At 37.3% G+C, this 15,003-nt stretch overlaps 1 protein-coding gene across 1 annotated transcript in view; it reads right to left on the reverse strand.

The window, feature by feature from the left end:
• Positions 1–8,563: 8,563 nt before the first annotated feature.
• The window catches only part of PVRL3 (poliovirus receptor-related 3), a 41,645-nt gene continuing 35,205 nt past the window's right edge, over positions 8,564–15,003 (reverse strand). The window contains exons 7-8 of the mRNA XM_010567303.1: positions 9,275–9,337; positions 8,564–8,740 (exon numbers count right to left, since the gene is read on the reverse strand). Coding sequence (XP_010565605.1) covers positions 8,564–8,740; positions 9,275–9,337 — 240 coding nt within the window. The remainder of the gene's footprint in view (positions 8,741–9,274; positions 9,338–15,003) is intronic.

Genomic DNA, 15,003 nt, shown 5'->3' on the forward strand with positions numbered 1-15,003 from the left:
TTAAAAAGAACTGATTCCTTATCTAATTCAAAATTACTGAGTTATTTCCCAATACAGTAACCCAACTACTAATTACTGTACGATCAACACTTTTAGCTACAAGTATCCCCCAGGCATTTTATTTCACATAGATATCCAGGGGGTCAATTATGCTTGCTCTGCAAGTCATGCACTCAAGCCTGATCAGTGACACTAGAAAACCAATTATCTTTGGCTTTCTAGATGAATCTTTTCATGGACTAGGGGACAGCTATACAGCTATTTAATCTATATACAGAATCTTAAACAGATGGTGAAACTTGGATGTGATTTCATAGTAACACATTTGAAAGTGACAATTCCAAATCTCTCACTTTGTCTCAAAACTGTGGCTTTTGGATACCCTACTATAACCTACAACATTCAGCTAAGTAGCATCAACAGGCAAACTAACCAGATTCCTCCTGCTATTAGGACACATCAGAAACTGAGGAGCTTTCTAGACAGTTGTCACCTTTGGTTTATTTAAAATGGTTTCAGAACACTGAAGAGTCAGTCACTGCTTTGGCAGAGAATAATATTTTTTTGTTGATTGGTAGTACTACTTTATTATGCTAGAAGCATGGAGCTCATTTGTACCATCTGGAGACCAAGATATTTTGTCATGAAATCCCACTACTGAACACGCTACCTCACTAGCTATCTTGCCTCAAGAAGGCAATCGGTAAGGAGTCTAAATGATATCACCTTCTTGTATAAGCAGAGGACTGTTTCCTCCAAGCTGTTATAGTCCACTCCATGTTTGCCTTCTTTCTTGCTTACTGTCACGTATCACCTGAAAGTAGGGTGATTTAACCATTTCTAATGCTGCATCGTCATTTTTCCAGCTATAAGGGGGATAGCTGACATTGACAAGTTTCCCATTTTCCACTTCGAAAATTTCTCACAGTTAAACACATACACACACACATACACACCGCATCCCTCACGCTGTTATAAAACATGAAAGAGGAGAAAAAAAAAGCAACACAATCTCAACCATTTCCTTACAGAGTCAAAAATTAGTTAACACTGTCGCAAGAAGCCAAACCAGAAGGATAAGAGACAAATATGGTACAACATAGAACCTATTCTCCATTTTAGAAATGCATTAGATATTTTCTCCTTAGTAAAACCCTAACTAGGTATATTAGTGGGATATATTTAGCCAAGAATATAAAGAGAAAGGAAATCCTAGGGGAGAGACTGCTGCCTCTCCCTGCTGGAAAAAAAGGTATGAAATGACGGGCAAAGAAGGACCCTATGGATGTAGAAGGAGCAAAGATGTAGGGAAGGGATAGGAGACAGATAAGCTGTAGAATTAACAGAAACAAAGTAGGGTTTTTTAAGGTGCCTGACACCTTTTTGATCTGAATTACTTTAATTAATAACCCTGAATGGAATACATGGTGCATCTGTAAAGCTGCCTTTTAAACACCAGAAATGAGGCAGATGCACATTGCAGAGGGCAGGCAGGAGAACCTGCAGGTTCTGGTATATGTACACTGGATGAACTAGCCTCTACAAAGTCAGAGGACACCAGGGACTTTGCTGGCTGATCAAATGAACAATCCCACAATGAAAGATTCTGGAAAGTCACCTTTCTGTCCAGACAGAAGCCTTGATAATGGCCAAGCCAAATTTGGAAAATTAGAGACCGCTCAGCTTTGTTGTACATAGATACATCTGTGCCATATGGCTTAAGGCATCAACTCCAGCCAGGAAGAATTCCTGATCTCCAGGGCAGGGCGAAGTGTAGAGCAGATGTCTTGACTTTTTAGTTAAAGGTAGTGGGACTTTTAGGACCCAATTTTTTAGTAGCCAATTTTAAAAGCGCTTGAAGCCAACACAAAACGCATCCAAACATGTGAGACACTTTGCCTTACCGAATATTTGTTATTTGTTATTAATCCTGAGCTGCTAGCAATATTCCTGGCCAAAGGAAACAGATCCAGCTGACAGTAAGTGACACATTAAGTCAAGTCACAAGCATTAGTAACAAAGCACTGTACCCAGAAACGGTGCAAGTCTTCCTCCGGCAACCTTAAGCCTTTTGTCCATTTGCTTAGCCTACCTGGATGAACCAATCTACAAATGATGCTATCCGGTCAGTCTGGATTTTAAAGCTACCTGGATTAACACAAAGGCATTTTATTTGCCCATAGCAATTTCTCTCTTTCCTCCCAATTCGTGCCAAAGAAGGAAGGAACTTTGTCAGTTGTGGGATTAAACTCAGGCAGCTTCAGTTTTTATGCTTAATAGGAGCAGACACATTAGTAGCTGTAGTCAGGTCTTGAAAGAGCCAATTTAGTCAAACAGAAGACAGAAATACAACTGCTCTGTTTTCATCTACCACTCTTGACAAGGAATTCAGCTCTTGTCACAAATAGTACCTAACAGTAATGATTCCAAAATTACTGCGTTAGTTCAGAAAAGTTCTGTAGATCTGAGGACTCTTTTTTTTTCTCATGGGTACAATATACTATGGTGACAGGAAAGAGCACACTTAAATCTTTTAATTGGTGTCTGTCTCTCCCTGGACCAGCCAGCAGGCAACCAGTAGGACTGAAGCACCTTTTCTCGGTACGCTGCTGCATTGCACATGACCTAGTACTGCATGTAGCCATAAATTAGCAAGAAAAACTTCACTTTCTGAAGTTTGTTATGAGCTGAATGGTGTAAACAAATACTGGCCTAAAATATTTTGCTGCCAACTAAGGACCTGTTCAAGCACAGAATATCTCAAGTCATATAGAGAACTATAAGAAACTTAATAGGACAGGCAAGATGAAGTGTCAGAATAATGAAACTGCTGGCACACCATCCCTAGAGACAGGATCTAATGCAGCAAGACCACTAGGAGCAAGATTTTAGAGATCCAAGACAGCAATAAATAAAACTGAACATCAGGAAAAGGACAAGCGGCAAACAAAAGACAGTCGAATCCTTTATAGCATCTCTTAAACACTCTGCTTACAATCGTTAAGTGATACAGCTAAAATATTATTTTCATATAGATGCAAAAATGGAATTACTTCCCAGCATTTAGACTGAAGTCACATGGCACTGGATTAGAACCAGAGACAAAAGTGGTAGACAAGGATTTAGTCAAAGATATGTAAATTATCAAGTTACATTAAGAGCAGTAAGAGTACCTGATATACTGTCACAGGCATCAAAAATTCAGAACCCACTAAAAGTTTTACTAGAACAGGAACAAATTCAGGTGCAGTGCAACAGCAAATATTAAGCTTCTTTCTCTGGCAATCAGCATTAAAAAAGAGTTATTCCCTGTAAATCTGTGTTAATTTTGGTTCTAATTTATCCCAGTGGAAGAGTACATTTCAAATTTGAACATAATAAATCTGCAGCTAAACCCAGTCAAATTAAAATGACTTTTTAATATATTTAGCACATTCTGTGTGTAGCCCTGCACAGTAAATTCGAATTCATCTAAGCTGGTGAGCAAGCTGGAGTTTACTTTGTCTCCAACTTGGTCTCAAAATGGTGAGCTAAATTCCAATTGTACAGTCTTGATTACTAGTAACACAAAGGGTAGAAGAATCACAGCTTGACTTGTGGGCTCCTAAGTAGAATTTATTTTCTACTGGCGGTTGAAGGATCTAGATTTAGATACAGCATAAAATCAACTCAAGTAACACCACAAAACAAGATAAGGAAAAGCTGCACTGGGGGGTTGACAGTGCAGATTAAAATGCCTAACACACCTCTACTTGGGTTTTACATTGTTTGAATAATTATTACGAAGATTCACAATCTATTTTTTGTACATCTTCATTTGGTATTATTCAGCTAAAGGTATTAAGCTAATTACCAGGAACAATGCCATACTTTTGAATAACTACAGAAACTTCAAATCTTCACTTTGTCAGAAAGGCACTCTGATGTTTATTAGAACTTTGAACCAGTACTTTGACAGGTAGGCTCCTTTCCAAGTTCAGTTTTTGGCTAAGGATCAAATCATAGGCCTTTACTTTTCAAAGCAGCCGGTGACAATAGAAGCAGAGAGCTGAACAGCATAACCTAAAAGTTGCCTAAACATAAAGAGTCTAAGTTCTTACAGAAAGCACTCTTCACCATTAGGTCTTTTCACAGACTGGTGTCTTAGCAAAGTCACTCCTGCCTAGTAATTTTTCACTGCTTACAAATATTTTCGAAATAGATCATCTCAGTTACAAAGCAAGACACAAAAAAAACCCCCACCACAAAAACCAAAAAAACGAACAATGAAGGTTGGTAGGTTTTAACGCCACTGAATTTTCTAAGCCATCTACCTCCACAGGGGAATAAACAAAAAATTTTATTATGTGTTATCCTGCTGAGATTCAACCAGTCTTCAGCTTTTGCTTTTTACTAGTTGTCACCACCTTAAGAGTTTACCACAACATATACATATCGTTATAGCACTTCATTAGAACATAAGTATCTTTAACCACCTTTCACAACAAATGGCCATTTAAGTCCTTCCACACCAAGCAGGTTCTTCTAAGTGTCTCCAGTACTCAAGATCTACACCACCAGTTATATAAAACCAGGTAACATGGCTTTGAAACACCACCAATAATGCATGCTAGCTTGATTAATCTCAAATTTAATGATTTGATGACATTGGGAAGATGTGTTACATGTGTATGCAGCAATGAAGCATTAGCTTTGCTATTGGAAAGCAACATGTTTCCAAAAGCCAAACCCAGTCTTCCAATACTCTGGACACATACCACAAGCGGACAAAAAACCCGAGGCCACCTGCCACCAAGCAAACGAGCAGTTACGAACTACCAAGGCCCTATTTTTTATTTTTTTTTTTTTTTGCCTGGAGCTTTAGCTCTCCCAGTCAGTAATCCTTGAAGTGACTTAAGTTGTCAAGACAAATTCATCTGCTCTGTTACTACCTGTTACTACAGCATTCACACACAGAGCCTTCAAACAACACAGCGGTTCAGATGGAGTAAGTTCAGGTCTGTGGCATCGAAGAAGTTACTATACTGTATTTTAAGCTCTTCTCTACACAATACAACGTTCTGCACCAGAATTTGTATCACTCGGAGAAGGAAAGAGCAGTAACACTGCCAGAAAGCAGCTACAGTTAAGAACTCTGAAGGTGAAAACCTTCCCTCCACTCTTCATGAATTCTTACACCTTTTTATTGGGCTTTCCTTGAGCTGGATACCCAATACATTAGATCATTTTGTGACCTAACAGCAGTAGACCTTTAATAATCTCCTGTAAAGTGTTTCCTTTCTTTTAGTTAGGGAATTTTCTCAGTTTTTCTTCGTATTACATCCACAAACATTTTGGACATATGCCAAACGTTAAATCTTGCTTTCTATAATTAGACTAGCTTGTAGAATTTAAAGATACTTGAGCAGAGGACAATTTACATTTAACAACACTAGAGATGTGAATTACTACTCTTCCCCTCCATTCCTACCTCCCTCAATAGTGATTTTGGGTGTTCAGTTCACCCAAGTGCTGGATTTTCACAAAATCCAGTACATGGCCCCTGTTAAATGAAACAAATGTTGAAAGGATCTCTCATTTCAGCATCCAACAGAACAGATACTTAAAATTGGTACTGTTAGGAAAATCCCACATGCTCAGAGGAAGAAACATATCGCCATGTAGACGCATTTTCCATACCTTAAGCAATCTTAAATCTAAACAACTTATGAAAAGTTTCTATTTTGAATATTTTTATTCAAATCGAAATACAAATACAAACATTTGAAAATGTACAAAAATAAAAAGGACAATTTCTACACCTTAAAGCAGATCAAACTCCCTTCTATATGTGCAATCCTTTTCACGGAAAATCCTAATCAGCCGACATTTTTCTGTTCTCTTCAGAGCATTCTATGCCAAACCCCTGCCCCCTCCCCCCCAATCCAGCCACACTTAAGACTAACAGCAACATTTCAGAAAACCTAACACACTAAATGTCCCTGAACAGATTACAAAGAAACCATTTCTCACAGGTAATCAACATGGTAATATATTTCCCTAATGACTTTAGGGAAAACTACTGCTGATGGGTAGTTTGCAATTCAAGCTTTCTGTAGTTTGTTGATATATAACTTGAGCAACACAGTTGGACTCCATTTTTCTTTTTTAAGCTACTTTTACGAATTCAAAAAAGCAAGTATCTTTGTTGATAGCATTTTTCCTTTTTTCTTCCTTCCCCCAAATTTTCAACTTTTCAAACAAAAATGTATCTGCAAATAAGAATAAAAAGTGGTAGAAGAGGTCTGAACCCAAAATAATTGGTTTTTACATCATCTGCCAACATAATAGGAACTGAAATGATCACCTGCTCAATATCACATTGTACTAATTAATGTAGTGGAAGCATTCTCACAATAACACTGTTTTGAACCACCCTATAATGTATATCCAGGTATTTTTTGTATAAAGTTTTGCTCAGTGATATTGATCAAATTATCTCAAGCAGTACAGTTCTTCTCAATGCTCTGTCATTCCATTTGCTTTAACATTTGGCCAAGACACTGTTTGCTTTTCATGTTCTGTCAGTAGATTTTTTTGGAGCTGCAGTAACGTAAGAATAGGTGAGGCAATGCTTCTGGAAAGAGGTAGCTGCTTAAACTGACATTACTGGAAAATATATTTTGGGGGCATACAAGCCCTTTTTTAGGTCTCAAATACAGCAGGAGGCTTTAAAGTTGAAAACAGTTGCTCAATTTATATGAATGTGCTTAGCCCCTAAAAGAAAAGCAAGCTGACAGTGGTTCAAAAAAACCTTGAAAAAACAGGTTCTCTCCAACATTCTTCTTTGCCATTCCTTCAGTTGTCAACATCCAGATCACATAACAGAAAGCTGCTTAGCAAGAGAACAGTTAATGTCTACTTGTACAGTGTCCAGAACACGGGCACCTAAGCCATAATCTTCTAGCTGCTACCTGTAACAAACTAGAAATATTTACCTAGTCCTATTATGGATAAGGATCTCATTAACTGTTACTATGACGGAGATTAATGCAGGGTGAATGGAGGTTTTATATCGGCATCCTGCCTGCAGCGCACACAACCGTACTTGCAATTCTATTGCTTCTACAGCTATGACTCTTCCCTCTGAAAAAATCTTATCATTTGCAGAGAAAACACTAATATCACAGAAGTAATGTTTAATTCTGTAACAATAGGTAGTTCAGTATGACATAGCCATTATTGTGTCTTCAGGTCATCTGACAAAATCATTATTCTGTACTTATGTATATAGAATACACGTAAGTTGTTTAAGTTCCTCTAGCAAATTTTAATCAGTGTCTTATTTCCTGCTGTCTTAAAATATTTTAAGATTGTCCAGTGAGCTAGCTTCAGCACTAATACATTATATACATATTCTTACTTGCTAAATATTTATTTTTTTACTCCAAAGGAAAACATTTTTCTAAAAAGATGCTGAGCACATTTTTCATCCATTACCCCACACTCAAAATCTCATGGGATACTGTTAGGACTGGTAACATCAGGACATTCTCCAGTTACTTCACACTGCTGGTTAGGATTAAAAGAAGGTGCTGAAAACTACTTGAAGTCTACTGAAGCTTTCCTTTTCTTGCCAAGATATAAGAACACCTCAGAGGCAATTTTATTGCAAACTGAAAAGAAACCAAAGAACGTGAAATATATTTATTACCAAGCAAGACAAACTCTGCAACACTTAACATGGGAGTCATACTTGGAAAAATGGCTAAATGGCAATTTGTAGATAAGATGCAGCTACACATAAGACACTTTCAGGAAGTTTTGTCTGTCTAGGCATCTACTGCCTGCAACTAAGCTTGACATAAACCTACTGTGAAATTACAACCAGGAAGTACATCAGCTGACAGCCAGGATCAATATAAACCAAAAAGTTTCTGATGCAAGGAAATTATTTCACTTCTAACAAGGTGGGAAGACACAGAACATATGTCATGAAACAGCAAGTCAGTATTTAAGAGGTAGTCTAGTTGCTCATTTGACTGGGCGAGGTAGAGCTAGTTGAGAAATCAATAGCTAAGGCCAGTCAAAATGATAGTTATCCCAAGTTTTGCAAGATGCAAAAAAAATTACTCTCAGCCCGAGACTGCTTATGTCACCAGGGATTCAGTTGTCTTGCTCATATTTACTCACTTTTACACAGGTAAGGTTATTGTAAAAATCCGTTCAGGGAGAGAATGCTTCCAGAAATAACCAGGGAAACAGCTTAACTACATTTTGGCACAAGTCAACTGATTCGTCTAACTTACACATCTTATGACTACGAAGGTTAATAAAGCTAAACGGCTCTCCTCTTTTGGCAGGTTGATATAGCTACAAAAACAAATACATACCAAAGACTAGAAGCAAGTTAAGTCTTAAATTCCATAGGGTTTACCTATATAAAAGTCTCCATGCAAATTCTTCCCACAGGAAAAAAAACCCCAATTATTTTAGAGATGAAAACCAATGAGACACATCAGTCATATAGTCAACAGGTATTAAAACCCTTTTATCTTAAAAGTTAAGACATCTGGGTACAGAATCATACATAATGCTCCCTTGGATTGATGTAGACTCTTCCAAGTCCTGAGTTTTGCGGGTATCTGCTGCTCCAATTTTTGTAGTATGTTTGCTGATAAACAGGATACATATGCTGAAGATCTTCTTGTTCTTGTGGCTCTTCAGTCTCGCAAGTAAGTTGCCTTCCATTCACAGCTTTCTAAACACACACAAGAAGTAATGAATTTCATAGTTCCTGCATAGAACCTGCAACTCCTATTCTTGTTAAAGCTTTAAGCAAGCTAAAGGTGCATGATCTCCAAAATAGTCTTATGAATTAAGAAACATGACTTAAAAATTCCAATCACTAACAGATACGACAGAAGTATTAGTAACTATCCAGAGTTAACCTCAAACTTTTGTTTCAAAGTAAGTTACATTTTAAAGCTCAATGAATCTAAAAAGCAAACAGCAAACTATGAAAACGCCTGTCAGCACTTCTGTGCTTTGTTATTTTATTCAACAAAAACTTCAAAGCTGTAGCGTTGGTGTATTTAAATTAGTCAGCCAAACTACCAGGATATTAAAATGATATTGACACATTCTACTTCACGGATAGCAAACCCACACATCCAACAGTTTTGACTAGGATGGACAAATGTATTGTTTTACACAAAACCCATCCTTATAAGCTTATTTTAAGGCACAAGATGAAATCAAAGCTTCAGTCAGGAATTCAAGCCATATTATTTACCATATGCTGCAAGTTTTCAGCATCCTTCTCTCTGTACTGGCTTTGCAAAGCAAAATGTTCTTTCTGAAAGAAAAGTTACAGCGGAAACAAGTCAAAATCCAACACTGCAGAACAGGTTTGGTTTATACAAAAAGTCATCACAAAATATACTCTGCCTTGTGAAGTGTCTTAACTGACTACCATTTAGAACACTTCTTACAAGCAGAAAGAGATGCTATTGTCAATTTAAGAAGTGTTATTTAGACATTTAATTTTTATTAATTTTTACTTTTTTATTTAAGCATAAGCGTGTTTAAGATTAAGAAACTTTCTTTTAACATTACATTGACTTTAGATAAGCCACAGGTTAAAAACAAAATAAAATCCAAAATCAGTTATAAAGTTTTCACAAGCATCATATGGATAAGTGCTGAGTCTGCTATTGCACAAAAAATATTTAACTGAAATGGAATTGTACAATACTGAGAGTAGAAGGCAGTACATGGTTGTTTCTTAATTTGATGAAGTTAAACAAAGTTACTTCCTACTGAAAAATAAAAAGCTTCTAATGAGACTACCCAAAACAAATAAAATGCTTTTCAGTACAAATTAAGCTAATTTTATTTTCCCCTTATTAATTAAAGCAGCATAAATGTATTTACAACTTGCTACTCAAGTTTGCTTTGCTGACTGATTTTTCCAACTGACAGTCCACACTGCCTACATGTTCTACCATTAACTTTTTCTGTGAGGCCTAAAACCTGTTCCTCAAAGTATATCGCTCCAAAATATTATTTCAGAGGCCTACAGCAAGGCCCGATAGCTAGATGTACACAAGGAACTAACTGGCATTAACAGCAACCAAAATCCTACCAAACACATATCACATGAATGCCCTACATCTCAATGTCAATTGTAGGTCTGCTCCTACTGTTCAGCATGGCTTGCTAATAAAAACATATACGCAGTAAGTTCTTCTGCGCCTCAAATAAGAGTCCATTGCTTGATTCATTAAGTCTGTTAGAACTTTGGAACACTGGCTGTGCTAGAATAGGAAAAAAACCCCAAACCAACTTACCGTCCCGCTGGGTCCTGCTACCTGATTCCCCTCTCCTACTTACAAAAGTAGTCTTAGAAAGTCGGTGTATTCTGCAGTTATTTGCCCTTTGTTGGTTCCCAAAGAACAGTCCCACTACCAAAACCAATATAGTTTTACAGACTGCTTAACATTAAGTTTCAAAATTCTTTAGCACCACATAGCTATTACAGTAACAAAAAAGTCTTAAAGCTGATGGTGATCTAGTGATCAACGCATTTGAGAGGTGTGGCTATCACTTCACTTTTCAGTTAGGTCTCATAAGCCCCATAATAAAACCAGAGGTTCTCAGGTAGCAGATGGCCATGGCTGTCTGCCCTACCTATACCTCTTACGTTCCATAACAAAACTGCTCCCGTGCGTACTGGGACTCTGCGACAGGTTTATGAGCTAATGCATTGAGTCTGAACATGCATAGCAAACACGAACATTCCCAACAGTGTGACCACGCTTTGGCCTGACAGAAGTGCTTGCGTTAGCCTTCAATTTGAGAGAACAAATGCCTATCAATAAAATTACAAGTATATAAAAGATGTACATAATGTACAGATGTTACTCCTGTCCATTAAAATATATAAGGCTTAAAGAGAGAAGACATAACTTCTAGATAGAAAAAAAAATATCTTCGAAAACTTCTCTACCTTGTCAACTGTATTACTTCTGGAACAGTTGGTCTTTATTAGTACTCCTGATATTGTAAGGAGTCCAGAGCTGTGGCTTATTTAATATACACTTATTAGTAGCAACCAAAACCATATTCAAGTACACAAATGCTTCATAACCAGCTAGGCTGAAATCATCTAACTTTAAGAAATAATACCAGATGGAAGTCTTGCTCATTGTACACACCTGAAGAAAAGTGAGCTACATATAGCTTATCTATACTTAACAATGTATGGTTAACATGCACATATAAAAGTAGTAAAATTTATTGGTAAATGCTGCTGTTAGAAAACCAGCACTACTGGCATATAGATCAGCACACTTGCTGTGCTCTTGGAAGTAAGCTAGAAAAACACAACAGAAAGGAACTTCTGCCAGAGTTCACCCAGACATTTTGCTGAATTAGAATCACCCATACTGGCGCCTTGCCTGAACAGTGTTTGGAGAGACTATTCAAAAGCAGCTTGGACCACAAACAATTTTCCTAGGCAGCCTAATATCTTCTCTGCTCTTCTATTAGCAAGCTTTTCTAACACCTAACACAAAAATCTAATTTTTGCAAAGAGGGGTTTTTTTTGGTGTTTGTTGTTGTTGGATTTCTTTGTTTTGCTTGTTTATTTGTTTTTTGTCTTAGCCAAAGGAGAGCAAGTAGATTTTTGTTCTTTGTAATGGTCCTTCACTCAGTGGGAAGGACATCATGTCCTCCAAATACTTCTTTCAGAATGGCCAATTGTTTCCTTCAGTCAGTACTCACGTACCAATCATGATTCACACTGTTTAAGTGCTCTGCATACCTTCTGATATTCTCAGTGCTTAAAGTAGAAATTTGGTCCCATCTGAAAAGGCAGACTACTGCTAAATTTGGCAGCTGTTGGAAGACAAGAATAGATGTTTATCTGAGTAATTCACCACACTGACCCAATGGGAGACAGGAGGCATGTAGATTTTGCTTAGATCTCTCCCTCGCAGGATCTTGGGACTTTTACTGCTTGACTCGTGATCCACTAGCAGCATTTCTCAATGAAGTTGTTTCCCCTACCCTTTACTCTGTAAAGTTCAAGACCTCCAATCCATTCTCGTTCCTCAGTCATCTTCCTTCTAGACAAAGAATCAACCTTCTACCAACCTCCGAGATAGTTTTGGAAAAGATAGCAAAACTCCTGGAAAACAAGTAATTCCCATTTATGCTGTGTAAAGAACGTAAGTAAAAGAAGCTTGCTTCATAGTAACATACAACTAAGTATATCTGGGTCAAGCATAGGGAGCCTTCAATGACTACGTATCAGATTTTTTCAGAAGACAGACAACTCCACAGCTTAATACTGCTTGTTTTCGCCTCAGTCTGTCACTAGCCAATATTGCAGCTTTACCATTGCTTTGCCATCAGCAACCTGAAGGTAACCAAGCAGGCAAAAAGCTGAAATAACATGACAGCAGCTGAAGACAACAGGCTCAGGTATAGCCAAAGGGAACAAACAGGTACCTTGAGGTTAGGTAGTCACTGGTCTAAGACATCAGAGTGATGACTTGAAAGGTGAAGCTTTTTGGACAAGCAGAACACAACCTTAACAGTTGTCAGAATATGACAAAATGAAAGACATTTTGGGACAGACATATGGTGCCTGTAATTGTCTCTAAAAAGAGACGACAACCGCACTGCAGTAAGAGCAACAGCATGAAGAAAAATCATCAATCAAGGCTAGCAAAGAACCATCACATCAAGAAGAGTTCCTTTCTGCAATGGTTCATATCAGAACAGAATACTAACAGCCTACATTGTGTACAGTTCATAATAAACCTATTCAGACTAACAACAGTTGGATATTTCTTCTTCACTACTTAAGCCAAACAGGTCATTGTTTTCGACACCTGCCTACATACATGAAGTTGCTGAATATTTCCATGCAATTAGTAGTTACAGCACTGATCAGCTTATACACATCTTGAACATGCAAAATAAGTTAGAATTTGAGCTAAGCAGAAGAGCCCAGGCCTAGAACTGCCTCACTGCACAAGAGCAGAGCACCATATCCTCAAGAGGACAGACAGTATAAGAGAACCTTCCAAACAGACCAAAACAGCTAAACTCAATTAAATTATTTACAAAACCATTTTGTGGATGTTTATATACTTACCTCTAGTTTGACTGTATCTGGGAGACAAAGTTCTACTCATTTCAGGAAGAAATGCTTCCTTGTCCTTTTTCTGGGCTCCAGCTAATAAATACACTGCACTCACTACACAGAACACACTTGAATGAGTATTTTCAAATCCCAAGGAACTCAGTTCTTTGTTAGGCATTTATGGTTTTAAACTATCCAAAGCGGTAGAAAGTATTTAAATGCTGCATTTTTTTTTTTCTTCTTAACCTTAATTTTGAAAAAGAAAAAACTCTACTGCAACTATACATTTGCGTCTCTGAATAAAGGTGTTTTTTCCCAGGTAAGATTTAGTACAACTAAACACAATTCCTCCCGAGTAGAAAACCTTCCTACAACTGAGTCAGCTCACTTTCAGAGGAGCCAGTTTTGATTCCAATCACTTTATCTGTTATTTAAACCTTTTCAGGAAGTAACACTTCACTAAAAATAGCATAAACTCAGTATTTTTACAGTTACACTAATGTCTAATGGCACTATGGGGAAAAAAAAAGGATGAACAACTGTAACTAGCTGTCCCTTCTAGACCTTCATACAAATGAGACATTGCAAACCAGGAATTTTTCCCCCTTCCTGTTCAGTAGCAAAAAAGTTTGATTAAGTAAGAGTTTAAAGTCTCATTCAAGACAAACATAAATAAACCTTTTCCTGAATATTAGATGCAATGTCTGAAAATCCCTACTGGTTAAATCTTCAATGTAAACAGAGGCCTACATGTATTGAACTAATACTGTAGTAGATGACTTGATAAGTTTATGAAATTATCAAGAGCCAATACAGTATAATCATTTCAGAAATCACACTTTGATTTGTTTGCTTTCAGTTTAATTAGGTGTTTCGTATCCTGTCCAGTTCAAAAGCTGACATTTAATATATGAATGTGTTATCCCTATGGATTTTCCACGTAACAAAAAATTCCTATTGGCACTGAGTGGAAACAAAGCCTCACAGAGGCACCACAGAATGAATCAAGAGGTGTGCGGTAAGAGATGGATCATTTGCCCAGTTCCACCAGTCAAGTTCACTTATCTCTTCATACCTTAAGTGGCTTTCAGACCTATGGAACCATACTGGTTCCGTATTGATATTCCATTTCATTTTGGATGTATTGGCATAAATTTTGGATAATAATTCTGTTTCTAAAAATCAGTTTAACTTTCAACAATAATTCTACATGAGCAGTAGCTTACTTATAAAAAGTTAATATAACACCACAATTTTTAGATTAGACAGAGCTATATATTGATTATAACGTCAGCTACTTAACGCAGATTTGAAACCTCCCTTTCAAAAAAAGTTTTTTTCTCACCATTATGATGGAGTAACTTTGTAAGTGAAATGGGCTATTTCCAAACATGCAGTTAATCACCAACTGCCTTGGTTAAAGAACAGTCAATTTTAATCATACCAAGCAAAGCTACCTTATAATTATGATTTAGGATACAGCTTACACCATGGTATCATTGCTCCTAATTAAGTTCTTCCCTCTATGCCACACTTCCCTAATAGTATAGGGGCAGAATAGGCTAAAGAAACAGCTTTTGCACAATTGCGTATTTGTTTCTGTTTTGTAATTCCTGCTCTTCCCAACAGCCTCACAGCAGTAGCAACACCACAAAGTAGCTAAGTTGCATGTCTTACAGCAGAAACTCTACCACCCCCAGCAAGTATTCAGACAGGTAGGTAACATTTGCAGTGGTTATACACCCATGTTCTTACCTTCAAAAATGTTTTTGAAAAGAACCCCATCTCAGCAATGTTTCATTCTTTCCTCCTCCTTCCCCTTAACTGTTTACTTTTCCACATTCATTATTTAGTTCAAGTTTTGAAGT

The sequence above is a fragment of the Haliaeetus leucocephalus genome, unplaced genomic scaffold (genome assembly GCF_000737465.1).
Source record: "Haliaeetus leucocephalus isolate CR32 unplaced genomic scaffold, Haliaeetus_leucocephalus-4.0 Scaffold228, whole genome shotgun sequence".
Lineage (NCBI taxonomy): Eukaryota > Metazoa > Chordata > Aves > Accipitriformes > Accipitridae > Haliaeetus > Haliaeetus leucocephalus.